The sequence below is a fragment of the Neolamprologus multifasciatus genome, chromosome 1 (assembly GCF_963576455.1).
Source record: "Neolamprologus multifasciatus chromosome 1, fNeoMul1.2, whole genome shotgun sequence".
NCBI classification, from domain to species: domain Eukaryota; kingdom Metazoa; phylum Chordata; class Actinopteri; order Cichliformes; family Cichlidae; genus Neolamprologus; species Neolamprologus multifasciatus.
The window spans coordinates 19,010,287-19,037,741 of record NC_140439.1 but is presented as its reverse complement, the minus strand read 5'-3'; the positions used below and the strand labels follow the sequence as shown (position 1 = coordinate 19,037,741).

Sequence of the window (27,455 nt, the reverse complement as noted above, 5' to 3'; positions counted from 1 at the left end):
TTGTGGTTAAAAGCACAAAGGGGGTGAAGACAAAGCAAGCAAGGGAGAAAAGAAGGACAATATGACCAAAATGGCTTAAATTTGCAAGCATACCTGGCTTATAAGACATTCCTGGAGGGAAGAGAAAGCCTTGCTGGGCGGCAGCTGCTGCTGCTAGAGTGCGTTGGTCGTGTGGAAAAATGGGGATCATGAGCGGAGGCATGTGACCCTGGACCTGCTGAACAGATAGGGAGCAGAGATCAGAGAGAGGCCTAAGCACTGGCATAGTACACAGAAACACAGAGCCCACTCAGGGGGAGGCCAGATCACAGCTCTTGCTAACGCGTGCTGACAGGGGTCTCTGCGGCAATGACGGCCCTCGTGTGCTCACACAATACCTGGCTGAGCTATGCCTGCTCTTAATCCAAACCACAATTTCACCTCGGCACATCAAAGGCCCGCATACACACATTGTTACAGCATAAGTTAGAGTAAGTGACATGTACTGTAGGACGGAAAGCAGAGAGGCGCAATAGTTTTGTATGGACTCTGTGGCAAGCAGTGTATGTGTTGAAAGTAGTATTAAATCTATAAAATGATAACTCCGAATATCAAAGATGTACAGCGTGCTTGGTTTTAATAAAACCTAAGGTCAAAGAGAACCGTAGCACTCACTGATGAGTATGCCATGTTTATTAAAGGCCTGTAGTAAACCAATTTTCTAGCTGTTACACTCTGCAAGAAGATTGTTTAACGTCTGATGCAGATGCAGTGCCAGAACCAATCAGCGTGTAGATGCATGACGACACAAAAACCTTAAGGGAAGCTTAACTTGTAACAGAATCCTGGATGATCATTTGTTCGTATTAGAAAAAGCTAAAGACATCCAGGAATTTAATGTCACTGCTTTTAGGAGTGAAAATGGCAGGCCATTGAAAAGTGCTTGTTCTTTTTCATCTTAATGTCTTTCCCAGTCTGTGTTCAACTCACATATTAACCTTCACCATGCAGCCTGTTGCTGACTTGCCTTCTGGGGATATCAGGACAAACTCCCCGCATTTGTGTGTCAAGGGTGGGTGAGTAGCTTATGTATCAAAAGTGCTGTGTGGGGGTTTGCACACATGCTGCAAGTCCAATTTTACTGTCAGTCTCTGCTTCCTGAAACTCCATGATAGGGCGCAGCCTGGCTACCATGGGCCTGTGAGGGTTAATCTAGGGCTGAGCCAAATCACCTCGGGGGAACCTGCCTGGAAATGGGTTAATAAAGGTCATCCCCCAAAATAAACACTTTACAGAATGTTTCTCCATTCATCCCTCCTTAAAATCAACTCGCAATAAAACGGGCCTGGGTGCAATTACTGCCGCTGCATTGGGGCATGAAATCAACCTGTCCCGTGTTATGGCTGAGCTCTGCTATGATCTCCACTTTTCAGTCGGTGTTGCTCCCCCTGTAGACCCTCTACAGGAGCAGTTGCACCCAGGTTCTCTCGGAGCTAGCAGGCTAAACCTACTTTAAACAACTTTATTGATCTGTCCAGAGGTGCAAAGCTAGACTGAAAACTAAATAAATAGAAGAATTTTATGCCTACTGAGCATTTATGGAAGTGCAAGTGCAGAAAGTGCATTATAAAAGAATAGAAAAGTAATTTTGTAAAATGTGCTGTTGCTGAAGAAAAAATAAATGGCCAAGGAGACTGCGACAAATGTCCTTAAATAAAACATTGCTTTATGGGGATTTGTGTTCCAAGTTTCCAGGCTGAGCAAGTGAAAGATCGAGCTTGGCCTTGCATATATGGAACATATGGAAAAACACAATAATTAATGTCACAACATGAGGTGGGGCCAGTGACAGGCAGGGGCACACAGCGTTTCTCTGCCTGTGTATTTGGACTGTTAAAACAGATGGAGTCTGGTGCTGAATGTGCAGCAGTCACAGGGCAGAAAAGGGCTCCCTCAAGTCCCTTTAAGTGCGCTGCATGGTAGTTCATATTTCAGGAGTTTGCTAACATGCATCAGTTGTTTAAAGGTGTTTTAAATCAGCACTTCATTTTTTTGAACTTCACATTTTAAATTTAAAGTTAAAGTGTTTTTTTCTGAGTACATTAAATAATACTGCAAAATTGTTTAAGGGACGTATACAGGCCATCCACACTTTATACACACACTATAATGAGAGACATCAGCACAAGCATGTCTGATACACGTATGCATTTCTCCAGCAAACGCAAATGATAAACTCTAAATAATATAATTTCATCTGGGATATAAGCTTTTATTACTATTATTACTCTAAAATATGGGGCAAATATACAAGGTTCATTGAGGCAAGACAGATCCGAACTGTGCGTTGAAGGGGAAATAAATGCAATGAAGTTGAATGCTTGTGATTTTCGGTAATGAGCACGATGCATTAAAGTTTAATTTACAGCGGCTAATGTCAGAGAAAGGCAAATCAAATTCTGAGCGGCTTCAAGGTGGCAACAAATAGAGGAGGTTAGCTGAGCTGTCAATTAACAGCTGGCACAGTGGCTTAGCAGATTATAATATTTTCATGAGTCCCTTATTTTTAGAATCGACTGTTTAAAGCAGCGTGGCAGAAAAATAAAGTATATTTTAAGGAAATCAACATGGATGTTTAACTTGCGCTCTGCTCTGTTTCTACAACTCCATCATCCCGCCCACTTTATAAGAGTTACCTGAAAGACCATCTATCCATGGGCGAAGAGCCCAGGATATTTCTAATGCCAAGATGATCTTGAGGAGTGGGGGAATGAAGTGGAGCAGATGTGAGTGGGGCGCTCAGACAGCCTTCTCCCTTTCCTTCATAAATACAGCAGCATTGTTATGCTGGCAGTGCTATTCCTTTGTCTTAGCGCTGCTAAGTACTGGATAATGTCATTTCACACCATCTGCCCCCAGGCTTCATTAAAGATACATGAATGGGCTATCTTATGAGGAACAGGTGCTATTGTTTGTCCCTCAAGACACAGCAATAAGGATCTGACTCGGAATACTTGAAGAGGAGCATCTGTAGTGATCAGTCAGACAGACTTGGCTGAGGCCCCCGTCTCTGCCAGCATGCGCTCCAGCAGAGGTTTCCGGGGGAAACGGGCTCCCTTGCAACATGTATCATCAATTCAGATGACCTGATGAAGTCTGTAGCAGCCCAGTACACAATCTGTTTCCCTCTCAAGGAGATGCTGGTATTTGATAAATACAACTCACTTGCATCTACTGTGTGTGCGATTCCAAACTGTATGTTATAAGAGAGCGCTTTCTTTTTCATTTTTTTAAAGGAAGAATTTAAATTTTAAAAAAGATATAACACACACACACACACACACACACTTTTCAAGCTGCAGTTTCCTTATTTTGCAACTTTAACAGATCATTCCTTTAAGAGTACGTTTAATAAGACAGCATGTAAACTCCACAATGGCACAAAGCAGCAGCACATCCTGTGGTCAGACTGCAGAGGGCAAGCAGACGGTTCAGATGTCTGATGTGTAAATACATAAGGTGTAAAAAAAAAAAAAAGTGTAGAGTTAAAAGAGCTCCTTTTATTTCTCAGAGCACTTAAAACACATGCAATATGCACTCACACACAAAGATCACTTTATTACTGCACTAATGCATGCGTGATAAAGTCCTTTTTATAGCAGTTTTGTTAATTAGCAACCCTATGAAGCATCAGAAATACAGATTAGACTGCACATATTTTAAATGAAAGATGCACTTTTAATTTAAAAAATAAAAAAGCAGTGTGATAAGAAACAAGCTTCACATTTCACAGAGCTACATTAGGCAAAGGTGATGGTAAACGGAGAACAGTGAACGGTGGTGTTTTTTGGTACACCAGAAAGCATCCACCCACAGCACTCATGCAAGCTGCTCCAAAAAACCTCACTGCAAATGGAGATGAACAGCGCATTACAGCACTCACTTGGGACCCTGTCAACACCCATGCTCCTCACTGTCTGTTATAGCCTCCACAAAGCACCCGTGAGGCCTCAAGACCCCTGCTGGCATCCCGTCTGAACCCTCTTACACTTTCATGCACTGACTGACGCTCAGGTTTGCTAATCACTGTAGACAACAATGGTCCATGTTGAAGAAACTGTAAGAATTTTTTTGTTTTTACTGCCAGAATCATTCAGTATTACCAAGATTCAAATACAAAAGGGGCAAAAAAGGCAAACATCTACCTCGGTAGCACCAAAGCTCACGGTTATTAGCTTGAGAGGACCTATGAGATCCTCAATATTCCATTCTGATTAATTACAACTTGACTCTTTTTAACACTTGTCTCATACACAGATCCTTGTTTTCGATATAATCTGCACACTTTTGTCATGAGGAGACTTGCAAGAAGTACTTTTATAAAAAGTGACTGACAACAATAAAACCACAGGTCGGTGAAAAAAATCGGAAGACTTTGCAGCAATGATTTTTAATTCTGTAAAGTTTAGACTATAATAAACACCTCACACACTGTGAAAAGATCACAGTCACCAGTAATCTTCCTGAAGAGAGTTCACATTTCACTGTCACCTCATTTAAATAAAAATTACTTCATCACTTTAGTAGTTGTCAGCCCTCGCTAATCTTCGTTTTCACATTTTCTCTTGGAGAGGTTCTGTAATTTCACCCAAGGAGGATAGAGGTAAGCTGTTGGTGTAAGAACTGATAGTTCACACTTTGTTTCCACCTTTCTCCCCACTGAGTTCAACACCAAACGCTCGCTAGTAGAATCACCTTTTGTGATTCATTTAAGGGGAACGTGATCGGGAGTAAGCTGGCTACATCCCAACAGCAGCACACGCGGTAAACTGACACTAGACAGCAGGATGTGTTTAACACCCGCCACTGCGTATGAACAGAGCCTGCTGGGTGTACAGTGTACCGCAGCACAGCCAGGAGGAAAATCACTCAGTGGAAGCACTTGTGCTGAATACAATCAGATGTTACTCGATTACTGCTGGTCACTTTCTGCTGAACACTGAATAGTTACATTACGTGGGAGACATGCACATTAATCAAACACAGATCTGATGATGTTTGGATTTGTCTGTAACTAACGGTAATCAGACAAATAGATCAATAGGTTTGAACCTGACTTTGATGCTCCAGACTTTTGCTTTTGAATGAAGGTCTTCATTTTACCACATTATTCATGCTTGGCCAGATTAACGCTGGAAACCCTGGAGAGCTTCATGTCAGCGACAAAGGGCCTTTGTCCTGTTCAAGAGTCTGTCTTTGACTCCTCACTTCCTTCCTGCTTCTGAAACCATTTACAGCACCCCTTTCTACAAAAATCAGACATAGTATAAAAAAAAGCTGCATTATTTTCTGTGAGCTGTTTACGCGCAGCACCGGCTATGAAGTGTGCACTGTTCGCTTAAGCTTGAGTGTGACGACACACATCCTTCATTTCTGCGTGTGTTACACTAAGTAAAAATCCAGAGTGAGGTCAGGCCATCCAGAGGGAATAAGCAATGGTTCCACTAATTCCTTACAAAGTACAACAAGCCTTCTTGGAAAAGTGCCATTCCAATATGTCTATATTAAGTCGACGGGAGCTGAAAGCAGGGTAGTCCATCCCTCTGACCCACCTAACACATCCCACCCCAAATCCCTCCACTCTAGCCCTCCTCCTCATCATGGCTCCTCTTGACATCCTTGGAATCCTGGATAACACTGCAGGCTACTGTTTGCTTAAATACAGTGCCTGGCATTTACAGGGTTTCTGCACAGTGCACTCTACTCAGATTCAGTGTAGCTTTAGTATTAAATGTTTTGAAAAGGAAATAAAAGTCCAAGTTTGATGCAAAGTGGTAAAATAGGAAGACAAAAACAGGATAAAGAAAGCACGTATTGTCATGCCATTACATATGCCATGCATGAATAAAAAAGATGTTATAGAATTTAGATGTCAAGGTCTAACCTCAAGGTATTTTATTCTGGTTTTTAATTAAGTGGTTATGTGTGCTATATCTCTCTGTTTTGATACATTATCTGTGTTTAATTCTAAACTAGTGTTTAAATTTTTTTAAACATGGCGCATTAATTTAGTGGATTACATCCTCCAAAAAGAGGTGATTAGAAATCACCTGACAGCTGTACACTGTGCTGAAAAGGGAGCAAGTGAACTACCTCAGTTGGGGTCTGAAGACCAGTGGATATCAGCTGGCTTCATGGGCACACTGCAGGGGAAGTGGGGAATTTCACCATGAGGCACTAAAATTCTTTAAAATATTTAAAATAACCTCTTTTGGAGGTATATAGTTAATGAGAAATAGTCTCTTGTCTGAGTTCAAAACACATCTAATTTTCGTGATAGAATTGTCCGCACCACGGCTGGGTTTCCCCCTCTGTCCTGTCCTCCTTTCATAGACTGAGGCTCTGTCTTCCCTGTTACCTCCCAGCTGCTGGGGCCACAGAACACAACAGAGCCCATTCTGTTGTTCAGAAGAAAGGAGGCCTGTCAGAAGGGGCAACGTTATTAGACACACGAGCGCGCTGACACTTTCAAACGTCCTCAAATTATGATGGAGAAGTACAAAGCGTCAAATTTTGTAAAAGATAAAACAAGAGGGCTTACGTACAATGACGCGTCTAAAACAAACTGTTTGATTCAATGAAAAAAGAGCTAGTGATATAATTTAAGAAAATAAATTCATAATTTGCTAATCCAATTCTACAAAAACAAACAAAAATAAAAATGTATATTCAAAATATATATATATATATATATATATATATGGACAAAATAGCTCATTCATTGTGTTTGGTTGGGGAATGCTTGGACTCTCCTCCACCCCAAAAACAAAAAGCTCCTTTTTTGAATTAGCCATGGGCTGAATGCTTTGCTTTGCCACCCCTGCCGTAGGAAAACACGCGCCCCTTTCTTCCTGCCGGCTGCCTGTACACAGTAGAGTCTATTAATGCAGCTCCTTCTCGCTGTGAGAGTGCCCACTGCTGAGGATGACGGCCACGCAAAGCCAGCGCAAAGACAAAACAGTTTGCACAACATTAGCAGAGAAAACACAGTCGGTGCAGTGGGGGAGAGGAAACTAAGTCTGCATCACACTGGAGGATGTGTTCTCCCTTAACTGATATTTTTCCTCTCAGGGGCTGGGGTACAATGGTTGTTAAGTGTAGCTGCTTTTCCACGATCCAGGGAAGATTTCTGGTGCTCCGAACAGGTGCTTTATTGTGATATTCGGACCTAACGTAAAAGCGCTCCTTTCATCATCTGTGTGTGTGAGTGTGTGTGTAGAGGTTCAGCTATCTGGATTATTTAACACCCTGATTCATTTTAAAGGCAAATTCACATACCTGTATGCCAGACAATCTTCTCTGTTGTGTAAATTATTCTTGTCACTTTTGAGAGAGAGCCGATAGAGTGAGACGTTTGTGTTATAAATGAACCCGTCCCACGGCTGCTTTGGAAACCCCTCAGGTGACTCATTTTAAGTAGACCCTCAGGTGTGAGTTCGCACGTGACAGCCTTTCAGGTAGCACCTCTGATATGGAGCCTCTTAAATTATCGCTGCTTAAGCTGCTGAGGTGTCTAATAAACAAAAGGCCAATTACTCAAATGCATGGCTCCTTTGTGCAATGTGCAGTTTCACAAAAGAGCAGTAACTAATCTGTCTTTGTTATACTCCTACCCCATTGGCAAAGATGCAGGACAAGTAGTATAAGTTACAACTGAAAGCTACCTAGTACCGATCCTTCCATCCTTCCTTTAATTTAATTCCACATTCTTTATCTTTTTAAATCGATACAGTCGAGTAAGCATGTTTACTATTACTCACACTAAACTGATAAAAGGGAGACTGGGAAAACCCCACACCTTCTAAAGCACTGTAGGCAGCTATGTATAAAATTCTAAAGCAACAGACAAATGCATTACATACTAACTGCACAGCCACTCAGCTTCATTTGCAAACCATCACTGCCACTGCTGCACCTTTTTGTGCATCATTAAGTTTTAACAGGGCCGTGATGGCTTTATTGTTTAAATTGCACGTGACTTTGTTTAACGTCAGCATTTCTTCTGCTCTCTGACAAGGAGTCACATTTCATAACTAATTAAATTGATCCGTCCTACCTCGCCGATAGAGTCCACTAAATGGAATTATTTGTATCCGAGTGTCAATATATTAAATCACAGGGGCTAATGAGTCGGGTCACCGCTTTCTTTTATCTTCAGCCTTGCATGTGCACATCTTCATCAGCTAACAGTCTCCTTAAATGGAGGATGAACATGCTGGACTGAGCCTCCCTGGGTGAGAGCCAAGCCCGTCTGACTAGGCTGTTAATGCCCCCACATAATCCTACTAGCAGGCTAACATAGAGCTCTTCAATACCAGGGAAAGAACAGAGTCTATGCAGACACGAGTGCACACAGCAGCGCAAACTTCCACACTTAAACACACACACACATTACCATTCCCCTGCTCTATTATTCTCTTATTATCATGCTAACACTTCCAGTCTAGCTGTGCTAATTGGGGGACTTACACATTCTCTTTAACAATGTCTATTTTTGTGCTTCCTTTTTTTCCCAGCCAGTGCATTAATAAGAGTCTCACACTGAGAAAATCATTTGTGCCGGGGAGACAACAAAAGCATCAGAGAATACACAAATTAGCACTATTATCTTCGAGCAATTACCATATGGCCCCGTGTTTATTTAAACTCATCTGATTGATTTTAAATATTTACCATTATACTGTAGTTTTGGGTTTTTGTTTCTCTAAATTGGTTGCCGTACAAAATCAGCATTAAATTATTGCAAAGGATCGGATGCATATTCCATTTCATTATGATAAAAAGGTAGACCAAACAGAAGTACTAAAAGACTATTTATTACAGAGACCAATATGATTTGATCAAATCTGGTGCGAGATCTGGTGAGATAACTGTTTGCGCAGCACTAAACAAAGGTTTAATTCTTCATCCGTGCGGGGTTTGTCAAGACTGGGATACTGAATGCAGGCCAATTATGTGTGGGAAACTACCAAATACTGCCAAAGACCTTGCACTGGCTTGATGATTTGTGTTGTAACAGGACCGTGACCCTGACCCCAACCATCAAAAGCTGCATCTGAATCACAGTGGTGGAAGGGATCACAACAAGAATGCAGAAATCTACGGGTAAGCTAAACCAGAAGAAAAGGCTGGATTTGATTGAAAACGTTTGAAATTGAAAGAATGACTTGATGACAGCCGCGGGTCAGGCTTGATGTCAGTCATCTGCCAAAACCGCAACCGCACCGGACACTTAAGGAAAAGTTTATTTGTTAAGCATTATGGATATTTCCAGAAGATGTGCAATAAAGCCCCCGAAACAAACAAAAACTTGCTTTTTTATTTTAAATATAAGCTTAATGTTTGTTTAAAGTAAGATTATCAGAGGTGATATCTGTAGGTGCAAACTAAAAGAAAGAGAAAATTATGTGAGTGCAGACTCCTCAGCTACTGTGTACAGATGGACAGGTACAGACATCCCCCTGTGACTTTTCTGATTTCTGTGAGAAATATGGGAGTTCTGTGTCCATCTGAATAAAACACATCACTGTAAAGTTTTTTTTTCCACTTGTAACACTATGTTAACTGACATTAAACACCTCTGTTTTTGTGGTAAGACTAAAGAATTAGAAAGCATTAGAAAGAAAAGGGGTCAAAAACTGAAGCTGGCACTCTTTCAAACCCTTTTTAAACCTATTTTGAAATCTTTTCCTGTAAAATAACGAAACAATACTTTTACACAGTGTGTGATACACTGACAAAAAGATTGGGAAAGATCTGTAGTAATAACCCTGCCATGGGCTAAATATGAACTCTATGAAGAATTAATGCAGAACCTTTTTCTATCAAACTGCATGTTTTCCTGCAAGTCTGTTATGCACCGTCTCATCTTCAAAAATCTATCTCTATATTGTCCACCTTATAAAATTCTTGGTGGATAAATGCTGGTGTTATTGAATTTCTTCTTTAATCTTGAAACCTTTAGTAGTGTCCCCCACTGTTTCTTGACACCATTAAAGACACATGTGAGGAAGCCCAACTAAGACTTTGAAGTGTGCAGTGGACACTAATACACTGGCCTTTTCTCTTTTAATCTCTGGTTTTCATTTCAGCAAGCCGTGTTTTGTGGACATGAGGTTAAATGACCAAAAATGTGCGCTTACTTTCAGCAAGGTCAGAGTTTATAGCTAGGTCGTATGTAGGGAGAGAAGAATAGGTCAAAGGGAGATAAACTGAATAACTTGGCTGACGAACAGATCATTCATGGAGTGAGATATAAATCTGGGCAAAAAAGAACTTTTGTCACATTGAAACTGTTATCTTGCCGATCTTGGGTCTCACAGTGTCCTCAGAGTTAGCACATCAATGCCACAGCCAATGACAAATGACAGTGTCATGATATTGTGATGCTTTACATGGATTAAAAAAAGGAAAATAAATTAAATGTTATGAATTAAAAGTGTCCCTCTGTTTCATGTGGGGAGCTCGGCTTTCTCCAGCCTGTTTGTGAAGATAAAGTTCACCCTGACCTTTCTGCCAGTATTTATTCCATTGATGTGTGTATCAGTGCGTGGGTCCCTGTGTGCCTGTGTACTGTACACTATCACCTTTGTGGATGTATATGTGTATTTACTTGCATACAGAGTCATACCAGGGATTGTATCTTAACAGACCCATCCTTGAGGAAAACATGAACTGGGCTTATTACCCAGTGAGGTGCAGGGAGTTATTCTTATGATCTGGCTATGGATGGCACAACACCTGAGTGCCTTAAAGCTCCACGTCTCATACTTTTTAAAATTTTATATCCTGAAATGATGCCTTGTCTTTACCTCTCATGCATTCCCACAAACAAGTGAAACAGAGTTAAATGGCTAATATATATATATATATATATGTATATATATATATGTTTAAGTGTCACATGAGTCTTGCAATGGTGAGGTTTCAGATTTTCAACTTAAATCAACTCAAGAGTTAATCTAATCCGATTTCAACGAGGAGGATGAACTGAAAAATACAAAGAAGCTGAGGGAAAAACACACAAAGCCTTGAGCTTTAACTTTTGATAAGCCTCTAACGCTTCAATCAAAACATCTGCTATCTTAAAACAAGTGACATTGTAATCCCGAGGGACAAAGACTAAATCTCTTTTCGTCTCTTGTTGGAATGATGAGAAAGGATAAAATGAGAGATGGCTATTCAAAAGGAGAACTCGATTGAACTACTTGCTGCCTTGGACCAAACCTCACTTACTAAACCTAATAACTACCTACTTCTGATTCAACTTAAATTTATATGCAAAAAAAAAAAAGTCCCTTGACAGCACACGCGTAACAAAAACAGCCTCCAGTTGCGGTCCCCTCGGTTTTATTGTGTGGACCCTTTACGGTGTCAAATGTTCACATCATCAGTACAAGACCTGAGCGAGAAGCTTTCTCTTCATTTCCTTCGAGCCAAAACAGGAAGGACTTTGATGGCAAGAGGGTCTCCAATAAAGTTTAATGCTCTCCATGCTAACAGCAGAGTAACTCAATCCCTCAGCGCTGCTTACCACTTTGCTAAAGGCCTGCGCAGTACAGGATGGAAGCTTGTTTACAGAAAATAATTAAGTCAAAGCTGTTTGTATATTAAAATGACCAGGGCATTTTTAAGAGGCAGCACTAATGAAAACAGAGTGGCAGAAACCGTTGCGCTAACTTGTCCCTGACTCTCTTTTATCTACTCTTGCTGATACTCCAACTTGAGAGGAGTGGCCATAGGTTAAGGACAGAGAACATATTCTTCTCTAAATAACTTGCTGTCGGATAAACAATGTTGCACACAGTGAAACTTATTAAAGTCTTGGGAGCGACTTGTTTTTGAGTTGTGCGTGCCCAGTGCAGCCAGGAGAGGCTGATGGGCAAGTAGAACAGATGGTCTGACCATGAGATTCTTTTATTTAATTGTGGATGTGGCTTTTTTTTTTTAATCAGGAGAGATCTCATTTTGTCAGGGGAAAACTGGCTAACTGGGCTCTACAAGAAAGGGCTTTACTTGTATCTCTGTTCAAGTGTTTGAAATGGATATTTAGAAGCACTTTCTCATAAACACTTGAAACCTCACCCTCTCTGAAAAGTATCCATCAAGGGGAATTTTCAGGTAACATTTGCCTATAACTCTGTGATGAAAGCAAGGGCCTCGAAAAGGGAGATCCTTTAGGGCTGTGCCCTTATGCTCAATGTGCATAAGTAAAGAGCTCTCTATCATATGAGTATTACTAGCCCCTCGGCAGTGTATAAGGTACTTCATTTTCGAGGGTTTTCTACACAGAGTGTCATGCTATGTGCTTGTCTGTAGTGGAATGTCGTATGGAATTGTTATTCCAATAGACTGTCCACTGTTGAAGCGAAAGGTCCAGGCTAGTGGCTACTCCACAGTAAGCTGAGAGTGCAGTCTTCTTCTTGTAAAGAGCCATTGAAAGAGGCATTTTGATGCCCTGGCCATAAATCTGCTTGTTATACTAACTGCTCTTTGAGAACAGATGTTTTCTTTGCTCTTTGGATCATAAGAATAAGCTGTATTATATGTGGTATGTCCCAGTATATGGGAGAAGATACTCTTTATCAAAAAAATATCTGAATGCATACATGTTGATTCTGCAGGAGTTTGCTGCAGGTGAATATTTAAAGTTTTGATGCGGAGAGTTTTGAGAACAAGCAGAGAAGGAGGAGGTAAATGGAGAAGGATGTGCCTGACACCAAACACACCCAGCAGGATAATGTTAGGCTCACAAAGGCAGCCAGGCTCGCAGTCTTGACCACTGCCAGCGAGCAACCCTGGATTACCCTGTATATATCCCTGACCATATTCAGCTACATGCTGCGTGGGTGGTCTTCCTCTGCACCTTTGTGCTTTGTACTATACTGCACAGAGCACACACAAACATACACACACGGTGAGCAAGATAACATCTGGCATGATGCACATCTGAAAAAGTAGAACAAAACATAAAAGTCCACGAGGTGGCGTAAGGAAGTACGTGTCGCAGGCACAGGTCATGGTGACAATGTAGGTTTCAGCAGGTCGCGTGCTGTTTGAAAGCGTGCCATATTGCCCTTCTGGGATCTACTCATTTCGGAGGCATTTACCAGCCTCTTTCATGTCCCCAACCTCCACGCACTTCTCCATCAACACAACTCATTAGCTGTTGTTACTTTTCCCCCATTTTTTTTTGTTCATTAAGATGTGCTAATTATTCGCCTACATATTTTAAAGTCCTCCCGATTACCAACGGCCAATTAACATTTGATGAAAGTGACGAATGTTAGCGTGACACACACACACACACACACAAAAGAAATCAGAGATAAAGGAATAAGAAGTAAAGGAGTGGCAAACTTAAGTTAGCCATGATATTTACTTTAATGCCTAATTTTATTGATCTGTGCAATTAAATCCAGACATCTGGATCATGGTGACAACCCTGGTGCTCTAATTATACTGAAGAGGCAGAAGTGGAGTAGTAATCATTGTAGAAAAAATGTAGGAGGTGTAAGCTGCTAAGTGGTAGAGGGCCAACAGAAATGCTTTGACTGACCTGGATCTGCTGCTGGAGGAGGTTGATTTTGTGCTGTTGCTGCAGAAGCTGCTGCTGTTGTCTTGCAATCTGGTTGGTAAATGAAGTGGGAAAAAAACACGGGGGATTAAAAAATGTAGATTGATTAGCAAATGAACCTAACACTAAATATGTGCCGAGATGGACGATACAGGGCTGGACTGGAGGTGGAACTTAAAAAAGCAATTTTTATTGCTAATAAAAGTGTATTCTTTTATCTAAACTGCTGCAGTCGGTCAATAACAAACCATTAAATGTTCTAAATGAATATAAAATGAACTGCAGAGTTGAAATTTGCGGAGAAAGAGAATAAATGATTTACAGGACACAGACGAATGTGGTTATGACAGAGGTGGCAAGCCCAGGAAGGGTGACAGGGGTCCCCGCTGCCCCTGAGTGACGAGCAGCCGCACCGCAGTGTTTCTCATCCCTAGCGCTCCCTCCTTTTACATACTCACTTCATTGAGCGTGACAACCTAGTTTTAAGTGTCATTTAATTTTCATTTTTAAATATAATTACAAAGTGTTCACTGTAAGATATCGGCCGTCTGCAAATGTGTCAAGATTAATTTGTGCTGGCTTCCTCACGAGTGTCAACAGTTAATTACTGCGTTGTATCTTGATGGCTTGATGACATCCCAGATCTCAGCGGGCTCTCTTACTCGCCGTCTCTCAACCATCTCTCAACCATCTCTCGCTGTCTCTCTTCCATTTTTATTAATATCAGCCCGCATTAACATAAGATCAAATAATAAAACATATATCACTGGTCGTTTGTTCTGCAGTGTCTACAAAGCCTTCAGAGCTGAGCGTAGTTTGCAAATGAACACTATTGATTGAAAAATAAATCAATACTGTTAATGTATTATTAGTGTACTATGACCAAATGCATCACTCCAAGGTGTACGGTCTATCTCTTCATTTACCAAAGGAAGGTCTGAGAGTGTGCTGAGAAAACTCTGAGTGAACTCCTTGCTGATAATTGACTCATAGCCATTAGGGTGGCGGGTGATAATAAAAGTGTCGCCCATGTGGATAGTTTGTGTCCTTATTTCTTCCCAGACATTAACACACTTCATGGCCTGTGCTAATTTGCTGATTTGTACAATATGGCTCATTGGCCTGATTTGTGCTGCAAATCTAATGCCAGGCTTGTTCTAATAGGAGTCGATTTATAAGATATAGAGGACTTCCATATTTAATATAACGTTTAATTCACACATTCCCTCGCATTTGTTAGTACAAGTCATAATAACATTTTTCCTACCACACAGCATAACTGTGGGCGAGAGAGCATGACCGAAATATCTCAGGCAATATAGACTATAACGTCTTTCAAATCTAATATTATTCCAAATTCCAACCAAGTAGCAAGGTTTTATTGGCGCATTTCAGGCATGAAATGTAATATGAAATAGAGAGCTAAGCACAAAGACTTGTGTTTAAAGAGGTTTATTATTAGGTGAAAGAGGAAATTAAATAAAAAAAGGAGGGAGGGGAATGTTCTGTGTGTTTCAAATAGTAAGAAAAGAGCCTAGTTTAGGAAAAGGTTAAATAAATAAATACATAAATATACAGCGTGGGCTATTAGCTAGGTGTTTTGGTGCATGTGAGAAAAGAAAACAGCAAGCGGTTACCTGCTCCTGCTGCTGACGAGCTAACTCCATTTGCTGCCTCTGTTTCTCCATCTGTGAGGCAGCCAGCTTCTTCTGTTCATCGTGAGCAGCCAGGAGCTGCTCTCGCAAGCTGATCAGCTGAGTGATCATCGTGGAGAGCTGGTGTTCCTTTTCGGCCAGGCTCTCAGGAGTACCTATTGAGAAGAAGGAGAGTGAGAAAGAGAGAGCAATGTCTGTGAGTAGGAAAGGATAAATGCAAGGTGGGGAAAACAAAAACAAAAACATGACCACAAGTTGGTGCATACCTGGAAAAAAAAGTACTCAAAAGTTTTTATTGTGACCATGACTAAATAACCAGGGTGAAGGCTTTTGGAGGAAACACAGCAGAAGCCATCGGTCATTATATAATGCTAAATATAGAACAGTGACCGATCATCATGTGCTATTGTGCTGTACACAATATTTAGTACAAAGAAAACCACACAGGCAGCAACCAACTGCAGTGAATTCACTAGAAAGTGTTAAGGTCACACACAGCCTGGAGTTGTCTGTTTTTCTGTAGCTGGTGTTCACGGCTTTCACAGCAAGAAAGTGAAGGAATTGTTCCGAGCACACAGACAAAGAGCTGCAGGGAGCTGTCAAACTGAAATCGCAGCTTATTTCAGACGTCCATGGGTGATTATAAAGAAAGTGTTAAGAGTCACTCTTTGCACTGGCCTATAAACAGAACTTTTATACACACCAAATATTAGGGGAGGAAATGCCTGCAGATTTCGGCTGAATTTAATGTGGAAACCGGCTGAAAAAAAGACTCAAAGCGGTACGTACACAAACAAAATGCGTGCTCAAAATACACTATAACCACATGCACTTTGTATCATCATCACATTCCCTCTCTTTAATGCATATTTGAAACACCAAAGCAATGACAGAGCAGCGGGCTTGCGTTTCTCTCTCTGCAGTTACATGTCTGCACTGTGTGTGATAGAGAGAGGGGCTCCGCTACACTGCTCTCTCTCCGCCTAATCAATGCTAAGTGATCCTACCATTGACTTACACAGCCAACATAATTGCCAGTGAGAGGCTAGACAGTAACTCACTCTCCTCCCACTGCACTCCTGTGTGACAGCTGGTATGGTGGTACGCACAAAAAACTGACAGGAAAACTGACAGAAAGAGAAAGAGACAGTTAGAGGGAGAAAGAGAGAGAAAGAGGGCAAAAAACACAAGATGTCCAGATAACAGTGCGGTGAAGTCTGGCCTGAAGCCAGCAGGAGCTGAATTCTTTCCTGGGTGTCTTCCTCTCGTCTCTGACCACATCTGTCTTGAGTTTCTCCCGAGAGCTCCCAGGGGCCCTCTCCACTCAAACTATTTTAATTTGACTAAACACCTGATTTATTTTATCTCTCCGATGAGGAAAGCTGTTTGTCTTAATAGGGCCTGTCAACCTCCAGAACCCATTCAGGGCAATTTACTGGCAGGCTTGTCTGAACCTCAGTTCGCCTCGCTCTGCCTCTGCTGCCTGCTGCAATGGAAGAGAGCTGCAATTCTCCATTTATCCTCCTAACGAAAAAAAAGCACCTAAAAGCAGCTATTCATTGGGCCTGTGTGCAGTTTCCAAGGCCTCAATTGACTTCTTATTCACCCAACTACACTTGTTGTGAATGGCTTATCTATAAAATTGATACAATCAGCACCAATTTTATTAACCTTTGGCTGTCTCCATGAAGGAGCTGCTCAGCAGCAAAATACATCGGTCATTGTCACAATAAATCACTATCAATACTGCCGCGGGAAGGAGGGAGAGCCGTAAAGAAAGGGAGACGGGGGTAACAAGACAGAAAAGAAAAACAGGAAAATCATCATCTAGAGATGATAATTTTGATTTGGGGCCATCGAGTCACAGATGAGTGTCAGCTGGAAAAAAAAAAAGTAAAACATCTGGGCTCAATGACGCCCTCACAGCCTGCCTAAGTACACATGTCACACTAGTTTAGGAGTTTAAAAATTGTGAAAATTACAAAGATTCTGCAGAATGTTTATGTTTTGTCTTGTGAGCGTGAATATGCAGCAGAACTTGTGCTAAGTGTCCAATGAAGGACCTGATGGGCCAGTCTGAGTGTGGGGTGTTCACTCCTGCCCAGACACCACAAGAATACTAACAGAGGGCTCATTGTTTTGATGTTGAGCTGAACTGTGGGAAGCCCAGACCTTCCCTTGCACCATGATTTAGGCAATCTCTCTCTTCTGATTTCAGTCATAATTATCGATCTCAGTCCTAAAAATCTACAACAGCTGAAGACATTTTCAGATTAGCTGTCAGTACTGCAGACAAACACAGCTTTGGTGCTTAAATATCTACTAAAGATAAGCGCAGTGGAAGAAAACCAAACATAAAATGAGACACATGTGTTTTTTGTTGGCTGGTTAGTGTTAAAATCCCTTTCTTCCTGCTTTGAATTATGGATCAGCTTTAAAATGCAGATCAAACTTTTATTGGGTGGTACAGAAGAGGAGAGTCGTGGTCTGTGTCTGACCAGGCTGCTGACAAAAGAGGCCGTTTCCTGCATATTGCATGGCTTTTAGCAGCGGTAGGGCTGGGGTCTGCCTGTTAACATGTCTCCTCACATTGCGCTTCCGATGGCAGACAGACAGCCCAGAGATGCCTTGGCGCTACATAAACGGCAGCAGTCGGCCTGGACCTAACGTGTTGTGACATCCTCCTGGTGAACAAGTGAGCCTCAGTAGGACAATACCGGCCCAAAGGAGGAAGAGGATCCCAGGAGAAACCGGTCAAGCTGTGCTGGCACTTTTCTTGTTTTGTTATTTTAGGACACCTCCGCCAAGTTCAGAATTTTTAGACTGACACATAGAAGACGGCGTTGTCCGGTTTCAGCCCATTCACTTGCACCTTTTGAGATTCCTGCCTTCTTTAAACGTCACAAAGTAGGGCAGAAAACATCAACGGGTGACTAAATAAATCATAAGAGAAAAACAAGCAGAGCCATGGTTGCTTGGGGAAGGACGGGGGTATTTGAGCCTTGGGGTCTTTGGATAAAAGGCACTTTGTAGGGGTGTGATTTGTTTTGTCCAATACCCACATCTCTCTCTCTCTCTCTCACTCTCTCTCTCTTGGCTCCCTCCTCTCTGCTCTAATCAAGCAGTCTCTAATTTGGGTTCCAAGTCCAGTACCGGGGAAAAAGAAGGAGGCTTGTTACTTTGAAGAGTCCCGAGTGAATAACACAGATAAAAGATTCAGGCACAAAAAAAAGAAAGAAGAAAACGAGGAGGGTGAGGGTAAAAAGGGGGAAAAATCACAAGGCACCCTATTCTCTTCTCTTCCTTTGGTTAAGACAGCTGAGCCATTATGACCAGATCTGAATTGAGTTTTTTAGCACCAGAAGACTGGAATTTCTTTGTCTCTCTATCAGACAGCTATTGTGGATGCTTCCATATGCTGCAAACCCATCCTAAGTAAATTGGGCCTTGTCTAAATGGTACGATTGTACCAAGCTGTATCCGCACACAGACCGCACATAGCTTGAATGCCTTGCATGCTGAGACGCTCTCTCACTCTGCGCTCTCCTAAAGCGCGTGTGAATGTAGACGCGAGCGTGCACCGATGTGTGTTGCACGTGCCTCCAATCAATAAAAGGTACATGTCTCTGAGTAAATGCACGTGTGTGACCTCTGTGGTCATCTGACCCTTTGTCCATTCTTTCTGCGGAAAACACAAAGAGCTAACTCAGTAGCAGCAGACGACATCTATTGGTGCGTGCTTTAGTATTTTTAAGATAGAAAAAAAAAGGGATGTCCACAGTCCTTTTACCAATACCTAACAATGTTTTTTCCAATCAAATTTTCTTTTGTGTTATTTAATACAACTGAAACATTTTATCCTTTGTTAAAAAAAATATGTGTTAGGTTGAAAACTGGCAGCAAAGCCAGAGTAACGGGAACTAGTTTCCCTTTGCTTTTAAATAGTATGTGCACTTGTTCAGCAGTGCTACAAGGCTGTATGTGTTTCCAGTAATATGGTGTTAATGTGTCTCCGTGTCCTACAACCAAGACAATATGAGCAACAGCTGTTTTACCTGGCTTGCTGCCTCTGCTATGATATAAAAGTCGTTAATCTTGCCAATAAAACCCCATTAACAAGCATAAGCAATGACTTACAAGCACGTCATCCACTGGCAGCAAATGACCCTCAGCCACTAAGCTTACCTATATGATAAGGATGAACATATAGGCTTCTTTACAATGAAAAACTTAAATGTTCTCTAAAACTTGCAGTAGTCTGAATATAATAAGTGTATTGTATTATTTTGCACGTGCCACCTATGTTTTTGCATATAGTATATTTGAATGTTGATGCGACGGAATCAGAATCATTTAAGTGTCTGAGCACCATCTTTTAAACATAAATATTCTGATTGGCATATGGAGAGGTTATTAATAAAAGTACTCTTCATCTACTGAGGTTCTGCTGTTCATGGTGAACAGTGATCGAGGCTAACATTTTGATGATAGAGGAAGCTTCACTCTTCAGTATAATTATGCTAATGTAAAAGCTCCAGCACTTAACTGTCTATCCATGACACTGGACAAGGTACTTCATCAAAGCCAAGATAGAGGCTCGACCTGAGCATATTAATCCACGGGAAATGCCGGTGACCCTTAAATTCTCCCTGGAAAAAAAAAATTTAAACACAGCAACTTTATTTGTGTTCTTTCAGTAACTGAATGCAACGTTCTTTGAATCTATAAGACTGTGCAGCAAACCACAGATCCTGGCACCAAGATGTTGTATAAGGCAGCATGTAGCAAAGATCATTACATAAAAACAAAGATTGTCTCCGAGCCTTCATTTCATCTCTTATGGCCTTTATAATGATAAGTCTGACCCCCGTGACCTTAAAATATAAAAAGAATGCACAATTTTCAAGGTCTTTCTAATACATAACACTTAAAGCATATGAAACAGTGATCAAGGCAATGACTTACTGTCAGCAAATCCTTGGAAGGGAATTAGGAGTTAGATGTTATCTCATTCTTTTCACAGAGCGTTTATTCATCCGTCTTACCTATACAACCGATAATTAAAGCAGAATCTACTTGTTTCCTTGAACTGCGCAAAATGAGATCTTTCGAAAGACTTTCCGTCTGCTGTCTTTGATGGATAAGTGTATCAACAATACCAGTGTTTTGTCTGGGTTTTTATCAGATCACAAGTGATAGACTGAAACAGCAGGGATAACAGGAAGCAAAGACAGATGAGCCCAGAACACATATTCACAAAGCATATAACAGGTCAGAGCACCCGCTGCGTTCTCAGGCTTTTAATACAAATCTAGCCAGCAGATCTAACCAGGGATCATAAATGTTTATTTTAGAATTTACCAATGCCATTGCACTGCCATGCTATTCGTGCCACTGCAGCATGGGCGAGCCAACACGTCTGAACTACAGATCTATTTAGAATGCATAGATGATATTAATATATATCGACAATTAATGCCTCCAGAGAGCATGGAAAGTGGATTTTTCAAATATATTTTACTGAAAGTGAAAATGTCAAACTGGAACTGCAAAGTTTTATTGTATGCACATGTATAACCATTACTGCCATTAAACATTCTTCACATTGCTAAAGCTTAAAAAAAAAAAAAACATAACTACAATTTATAATCAATAATCTAATGTATAATTAGTATAATTAATTCAGTATTCATTAACACTTTAATACTGCTTATTGGAACTTAGCATATGCATTCAAAACAGAGGTGGAAAGCCCTGTGTGGGGTGGGATTGCACATTTCACTGATCTTTTGATTTCTGTCTTTCTCAGTTAGTTTAGAACAAATGCATTCTACTTTATTTATTTTGAGATTATTTTGTTACCTTGCAGGTGCAGCAGGTCTCTATGTAAAAAAAAAAAAAAAACACCCTCTGACCTTTGTGTGCGCTCTGTTCCTTATGTGCACCACATATGATCGCTCCTGTGCCATTTTACTTTCTCACCCTTTCAGTCAAATTCGATCCAGAACAGCCCAAATGTGCACAAATTTGTAGCATCCGTACAATTTAAAACGTTTAAAACTTTTCATCAAAAGTCATCACATTTCAGGCTAGAATGACATTTTAGTGTTTTACTGCTAATTTTACACATTTGTTACATTACATTTTCAAAAACAGAACAGTGTACTGGTGATAGACTAGATCAAAATGGATAAAATTGGACATAAAAGGCCATAGTGCTTGCTTGGTGCACATGCAAAGAAGGATAAAAGGAAGATTTGAGCTAGTTCCCAACTCCAGCCTGATTTTATACTTAAATGCCAAATCACAAGTACAAAATAACACCTGTGTAATTACCGATGTTCTTTCCATAAAAAAAAATAGAATCAAAAATAATCCTGGAAAGTGACTTGATGCACTGGATAGTATTACCTATGAATGCAATTAAGCTAAAAATAACACTTTCTTATGGAGCCTATAAAAATGTGACTTTTTTTACTTTAAACACAATTTCAAAAACCTGTCTTAGCCATTTTTATGCCTTCCTAAAATTTGGTTGTTATACGCATCTTTTTAAATCTGAAGGGTATATTCACATTCTCTTACATCCTCATATAACTTAGCCGTTCGGCTTTACATGCTTGTGAAAATCCAATTTGCTTTGCCCAGGGAAAACTAATGAATATTTTAGGGGAGGCTCCTTTAAAAATGACATAGATATGTTTTTGTCAGCTCTCTCAATGGTTTACATTCTCTCTGACTGAAAGGAAGATTAATAAAACGATATACTGTTAAATGACTCAACTTGAACAAACCACTGGAAAATATGTAATTGAAAACACAGAGATTTTGTACCTGTATATACAAACATACACTACACACACGAGCACAGCGCTTCCTTTTTTACCTTCCATTGCCACAAGCTAAATTCCTCAATTCATTAGAGGAGAAAAACACACAGTCCAACACTCACATGCATTCATCTGGCAAATGTGGCCTCAGGAATAATGATTTACTGTGGCTCATATTTCACCTGAGTGCACAGGGCAAACAGTTGACTGAAGTGTTGTGGAGAAAATGCTAACTGAGGCATTTTTGACTGGAGCAACTGTACAGATAACGTTTTGTGCTATTTGTGTGAACGGTTTGTATGTTGGATGTAACAGACATATTATATAAAATACACAAACCTTTTGAAATACCCTCAAAATTAATGTCTTCCTTCTCCTTTCTAACACTACATAAGCTCACTTTTGATGGGGAATGTCGCACAAATATGCAGTTGTGTCCAGTAGCATCAAAACCGCACTTTATAGAGGTCATTAAGACATTTTTTTAAAGTGCACAAACATGTTTTGCAACAAACCCACAGTACTAAACAATCTGGGCTCTGTGCTCTCACTGTGGACCCCTTTCTGCTTGTGCAGGAGTATAGCCAGCACAGGTAGGGCCAGCATCAAATCAGTCTCAGCTGCCTCCTGCCCTGCCCTCTGTTCTCCTCCTAAAGAGCTTCCACTTATCTGCCTGCCACAGGACTGTATGTTTGCACCCGACCACTGTCACGTAGACACCATTCTCAAATTGATTGTGACAGTGCAAGAGCCCTGATTTTTCTGCTTCAGAATTCAAGCTGCCATTTCAACGCTAGTGTACAGCGTTAAGCTTTTTTCTGTCTTTCTTTTTTAGCAGATTCCAGCAGAATGAATACAGCTTGTGTTCCAATTTAGTAACTACATATTTTCCTCCAGTAAATGCTTGAGCAGTTTGTGTGTGTGCTTCTTCTTTTTTCTCTTCCTTTTTTTTTCTTATGCCCCCAACGGGGGGCCAGTAAACTACCACTCAGCAGGGAAACTTAAATAGCTCTGTTGAGTATGAAGCTCAAAGACCCTGCACAGAGCAAGCCAAAAGACATATAAGCATATATGTGTATGTATATATGTGCATAATGAATGGTTATTATCAGTCACTTGTGATCATATAACAAATCTTTCTGAGATATATAATTTTAAATGTCAACTGTCCAAGTTTCCTCAGCTGAAATCTTTTTATCTGTGTACTTCTTTCTTGTGCACTCTTTCCACCTTGCCTCTTATTATCTGTTACTTTGTGTGGTTTGGAGCCTTTCCAGCTAGCCTCCCTTTCTTGCTCTGTGGTTTTGTTCAGGAGATTTCATCGTTCCTGCAGATTGACAGCTAAGCTCAGGTATGAAAACAAACAGTTAGCCCTGGAATTGACTGGTGAAAAGAAATCCGCCACTAATGCTCCTTCACAAGCTCTCCTTTTCGCCTCCCCGTGCTGATGCTAAGCCCTGACGGCGTACAAGAAAAGCCAGATGGAGATTTGAAATCATTAACCCTTAATAACACCCCTCTGTATGTCTGGGTTAAGCACATTGCCTCCACTGGATTATACCACTTTCGACTTACACTAAAAAACATGCCTTTACCTCAAAACAGCACAATATGTATGAAACACGCGCATTACAATAGGCTGTAATTATACATCTGTCATTTGTAAAGGGAAAATGGTTGGTTGGGTTTGCGGACCTTGAAAAGAAAAATCTCTGATGTTGTTGATGCAGTTGTTTTGTTTGTTGACTGTACATGCATGTTCGGCTCAAAAGGATAAAGTATTCGGGGCATGTTTGAACACAACTGCTGCAAAAGAATGTCTTTATTTTCACGGGCAAAGCCTCAGGTCAAATTCTCTCACACCTATTGTTTTTTTTTTTATCTCTTTCCGAAGAACAAGACAAAATCATTTCCTCACCAGTCAGATTCCACCACTTGCCTCTGCAATAACAATCGCTTCTCTTTCAAGGCTCCAATGGAACAATGTCAAAAGACAGCCTACAAGGCGTTTGGTATAATTTGCGGAGGAATAAGTAAGCGATCAGCACAGAATATGCAAGGCCACTCTGCTACTAGGTACTGTAGCCTTTATCTGCATGTAAAGCTTTTTTCTCCGCAACCTTTCATTCATTTATAACCTACAGATATGTTTGCCTTTTGTACTGATTTTAACCTAACAATTAATGGGACCTCTGATTCATCATAACACTTTAGATCTTAATCATAAGGTGTTTTCTGCTTGGTACCTTTGTTTGTGTTTTAATTAGGTGGACCTTGTGCATCTCCAACCCTGGGCCTCTTTTTAATTGCCCGTATTTACATCAGGCAGACATCAAACGCAGAGAGAGAGACATTTGTAAGGGTGAGCACAAAGCAGCCCTTTGAAATGTCTACAGTCATATGAAATGGCATGCTAATTAAAAATCTAAGGCTGCCTCTGTGATAGGAGAAGCATTTATATTTGTAACTGTGGTGTAAAGACTGTCTCCATAACTCATCAACAGACAGAGGCCATGATGTTTATTATCAGGCTCCCTACCTGTTTACAGACCACCAAGTAACCTTCCTTTCCCATTCATCAAACAGAAAAAATGCCCTGCCTGTAATTTAACAGACCAGCTTTCAAAAGGCTAAATCATTTTAAACATTTTACCCCATGCACTTTGATCTCCACTGACACACAGTGTACTAGCACAGGTACAATGAATCGAGTTTAGCAAGCAACGATTTATCCATCACTTCATTAAGGTTATTGCTAATGAATATACTTATTAGAACATTCATCTGCTTTTTTTAACCTTTCTGTGCAGGTGGAGAAATTTAAATTAATCCTTGAAGTTGAACGCTTCTGATATTTCCCATTTATGTTTTATGAAAAGAAACAATTAAGCAAATTATCAATATAACCTGTACCTTAGTAAACTACGGCCCCCTTGTTTGTGAATTGTTTCCATGAAATGTTAATTAAAATGCTAGGTGCACTGATATAATATTATCTAAAGGGTTTCCAAGAAATTTAAGCAAGCCGCTAGAAGTTCTTAGTTGAAGGGATTTACTGGGAGCCACTGGCAGCCCAGTGTCAGCAGCCAGCTGGTATTGTGCTTCCCTGTGCTGTATAAACACAGCAGCTCGCTGTAACAGTCAGTGCTAAGGACTGAGCAGCTGCCCTGCCCATCCTCAGCCCACCTTCACGCTGTCATAAACAGAGATTTTGGGGGAGTGCTGAGTTGCTCTTTGCTGTGGTGCTCTCGATAGGCTGCACGGGGCGTTCGCTGTCAGCGTCAAGGCATTCCACTCAAACGCAAGCTCACCGAGGAGACGACTCTGCGCGTCTCCGCACCCTCTCCTCTCCAAGCCGCTTCTCCCCTTTCAGCTCAGCCGTGGTCTGTTTACATCAAGCGCACTTTGGGTTCAACAATTACCAGAGCAGCATGAACGCACCGCATGTGCCAGAGCAGAGCAGCGAGGCTCAGGGCCGTCTGAAGGGACAACAACAATAAACTGCTGACAAGCGAAGAGAGCCTTCGACTGAGGCTAAATGGGCTGGAATTTTGAAGAAAAGCACTTTGGACAGAGTTGGGCATTCCAACAAAAGATAAGGGAGGAGAGAAATGAATGAGGAGGGCAGCCAAAGGCCTTTGTTTCATTTCAAAGTACAAGGCTTTTTCTGATATTAAACAGCACATATACTATGTAAGTCTGATAGGAATGAGGAACTCACGGGGTACTTCTATTCATACCTTTTACTTCTGCCAGCAGTTCACTTGTGTTGAGCCTCTCCATCTTCTCTTTCCAGTCTTTAGAAAGAAGTTTCTCCATGCACGAGGATTCTAAAAAAAGAAAAATTAGAAGGGAACTTTAAAGCCATTTGTAATATTTGACATTTTTATGTATGTAATATTGTGCAAAGTATATAGTTTCGCTTTTCATAATTTTGTAGATGTCATAAATCCATATACTTAAATGAAAAGATGGTGAATCAGACAAAAGAGAGGTGTTTTATTTGATGGCATTGCGCGGGAAACATTAAAAAGAGACTCCGTCCGACAGCTGAGAGATGAGCTAGGGGTGGAGTGAGAAGGGAAGCAGGCATTGTGGGACTACCATAAGGGCAGAGACACACATTAAGCGGGAGGCAAAGAGTTAGACTGGGTACGTCCAAACGTTCACATAGCTGCCAATGATGAAAACAATTAACATTTGTCCAGCAGACAATGAATCAGAGAAGGAATGGCTGTAATCTGCCATGCTGTCGCTGGTGTAGCTGATAAAGAACATACTGGGCTGGCTGACCTAGGCCTCCACCATCTCTGCGGTGCTTCGGGTTCAGCCTGTTCCCATCAAACAACAGTAGAGCAACCCTCCACTCTGAGCCTGCCTCTAATCTGAACCAGAGCAACACATCCAGTCCTATTGAATTATGCCTTTTAAAGCCGCAGCCTCGGTGCAATTCTTTGAGTATTTTGAGTGAAATATGAAAATAAATTTTACTGACTTATAATTAAAATAAGTTTTATAGAGATTGCATTTATAGATCGATTTTTGCAAATTGTATAAATAATATGGAGCAACATTTAAAGCTGCAAAAGCTGTGGAGCTCCATAATGAATAGTCTTACAAGCATATAACAGTGGATCATTCACAAACATACTTCTGGCAACACACGGGCAGAATTTATGGTGTTTTGTTTTACATAATGCAACGGAGGAGGAGTGAGGACTGAGAAAGCCCTGTCACGTGAAACATCTGGATTCTTCCAGTTTTACCACTATCATCCTTGGGATCAGAGGAGATTTATACAGTTGAGGATGTATACAAATGTTGCTTCCTTTTATCCTTCTGTATCATCTCTCGCCCGCTTCCACAAACCAAACACTGTTGCTCCTTCTGACAAACACACTGAGTTCAGAGGATCTGGGAGTAACAGGGGGTCAGTAGTTGTTGTGGCCTTGTTTAAGGGTGGCTTTCAGCGAGATCAAGCAGAGTCACCATTTTGTTTGATTGTCCACTTCCTCCAATGTGATGGGGGTCGACAGGACATCTTCAGCTCGGGGTCATTACAACATTACTTCTGCTTTATTGACTTTCCAATTCCCAACTCACAGTTTGTGCCCTTGACCCTAAGAGAGGGAGTCAGAAAAGCCTATGTGTTTTGTGTGTGCTTGTGTGTGTTAACTCCCTGCGTGGCACAAAGATCACAGATCTTAAAACAGGGGGTTAAGGGCAGGGGGAGTAGCAGAGCTCAGCTTTTCTTCCCTGCTTCTCACCCCTGGGTGAGAGGGCTTCCTCTCCCAGAACAACAAACTCCCTTCAAATCATAATCTCCTGTCAGACACAGCAACACCAGCGCTTGAC

At 41.0% G+C, this 27,455-nt stretch overlaps 1 protein-coding gene across 13 annotated transcripts in view; it reads right to left on the bottom strand.

Moving 5' to 3' along the window:
- Positions 1–27,455, bottom strand: part of sox6 (SRY-box transcription factor 6) — a 126,879-nt gene that overhangs the window by 35,876 nt on the left and 63,548 nt on the right. For 12 of the 13 annotated variants that reach the window (XM_085157881.1, XM_085157942.1, XM_085157918.1 and 9 more), the window contains 4 exons: positions 25,841–25,930; positions 15,253–15,425; positions 13,598–13,666; positions 94–217 (listed from right to left, as the gene is read on the bottom strand). In XM_085157881.1, coding sequence (XP_085014007.1) covers positions 94–217; positions 13,598–13,666; positions 15,253–15,425; positions 25,841–25,930 — 456 coding nt within the window. The remainder of the gene's footprint in view (positions 1–93; positions 218–13,597; positions 13,667–15,252; positions 15,426–25,840; positions 25,931–27,455) is intronic. The other variant, XM_085157896.1, reaches the window with a different exon arrangement.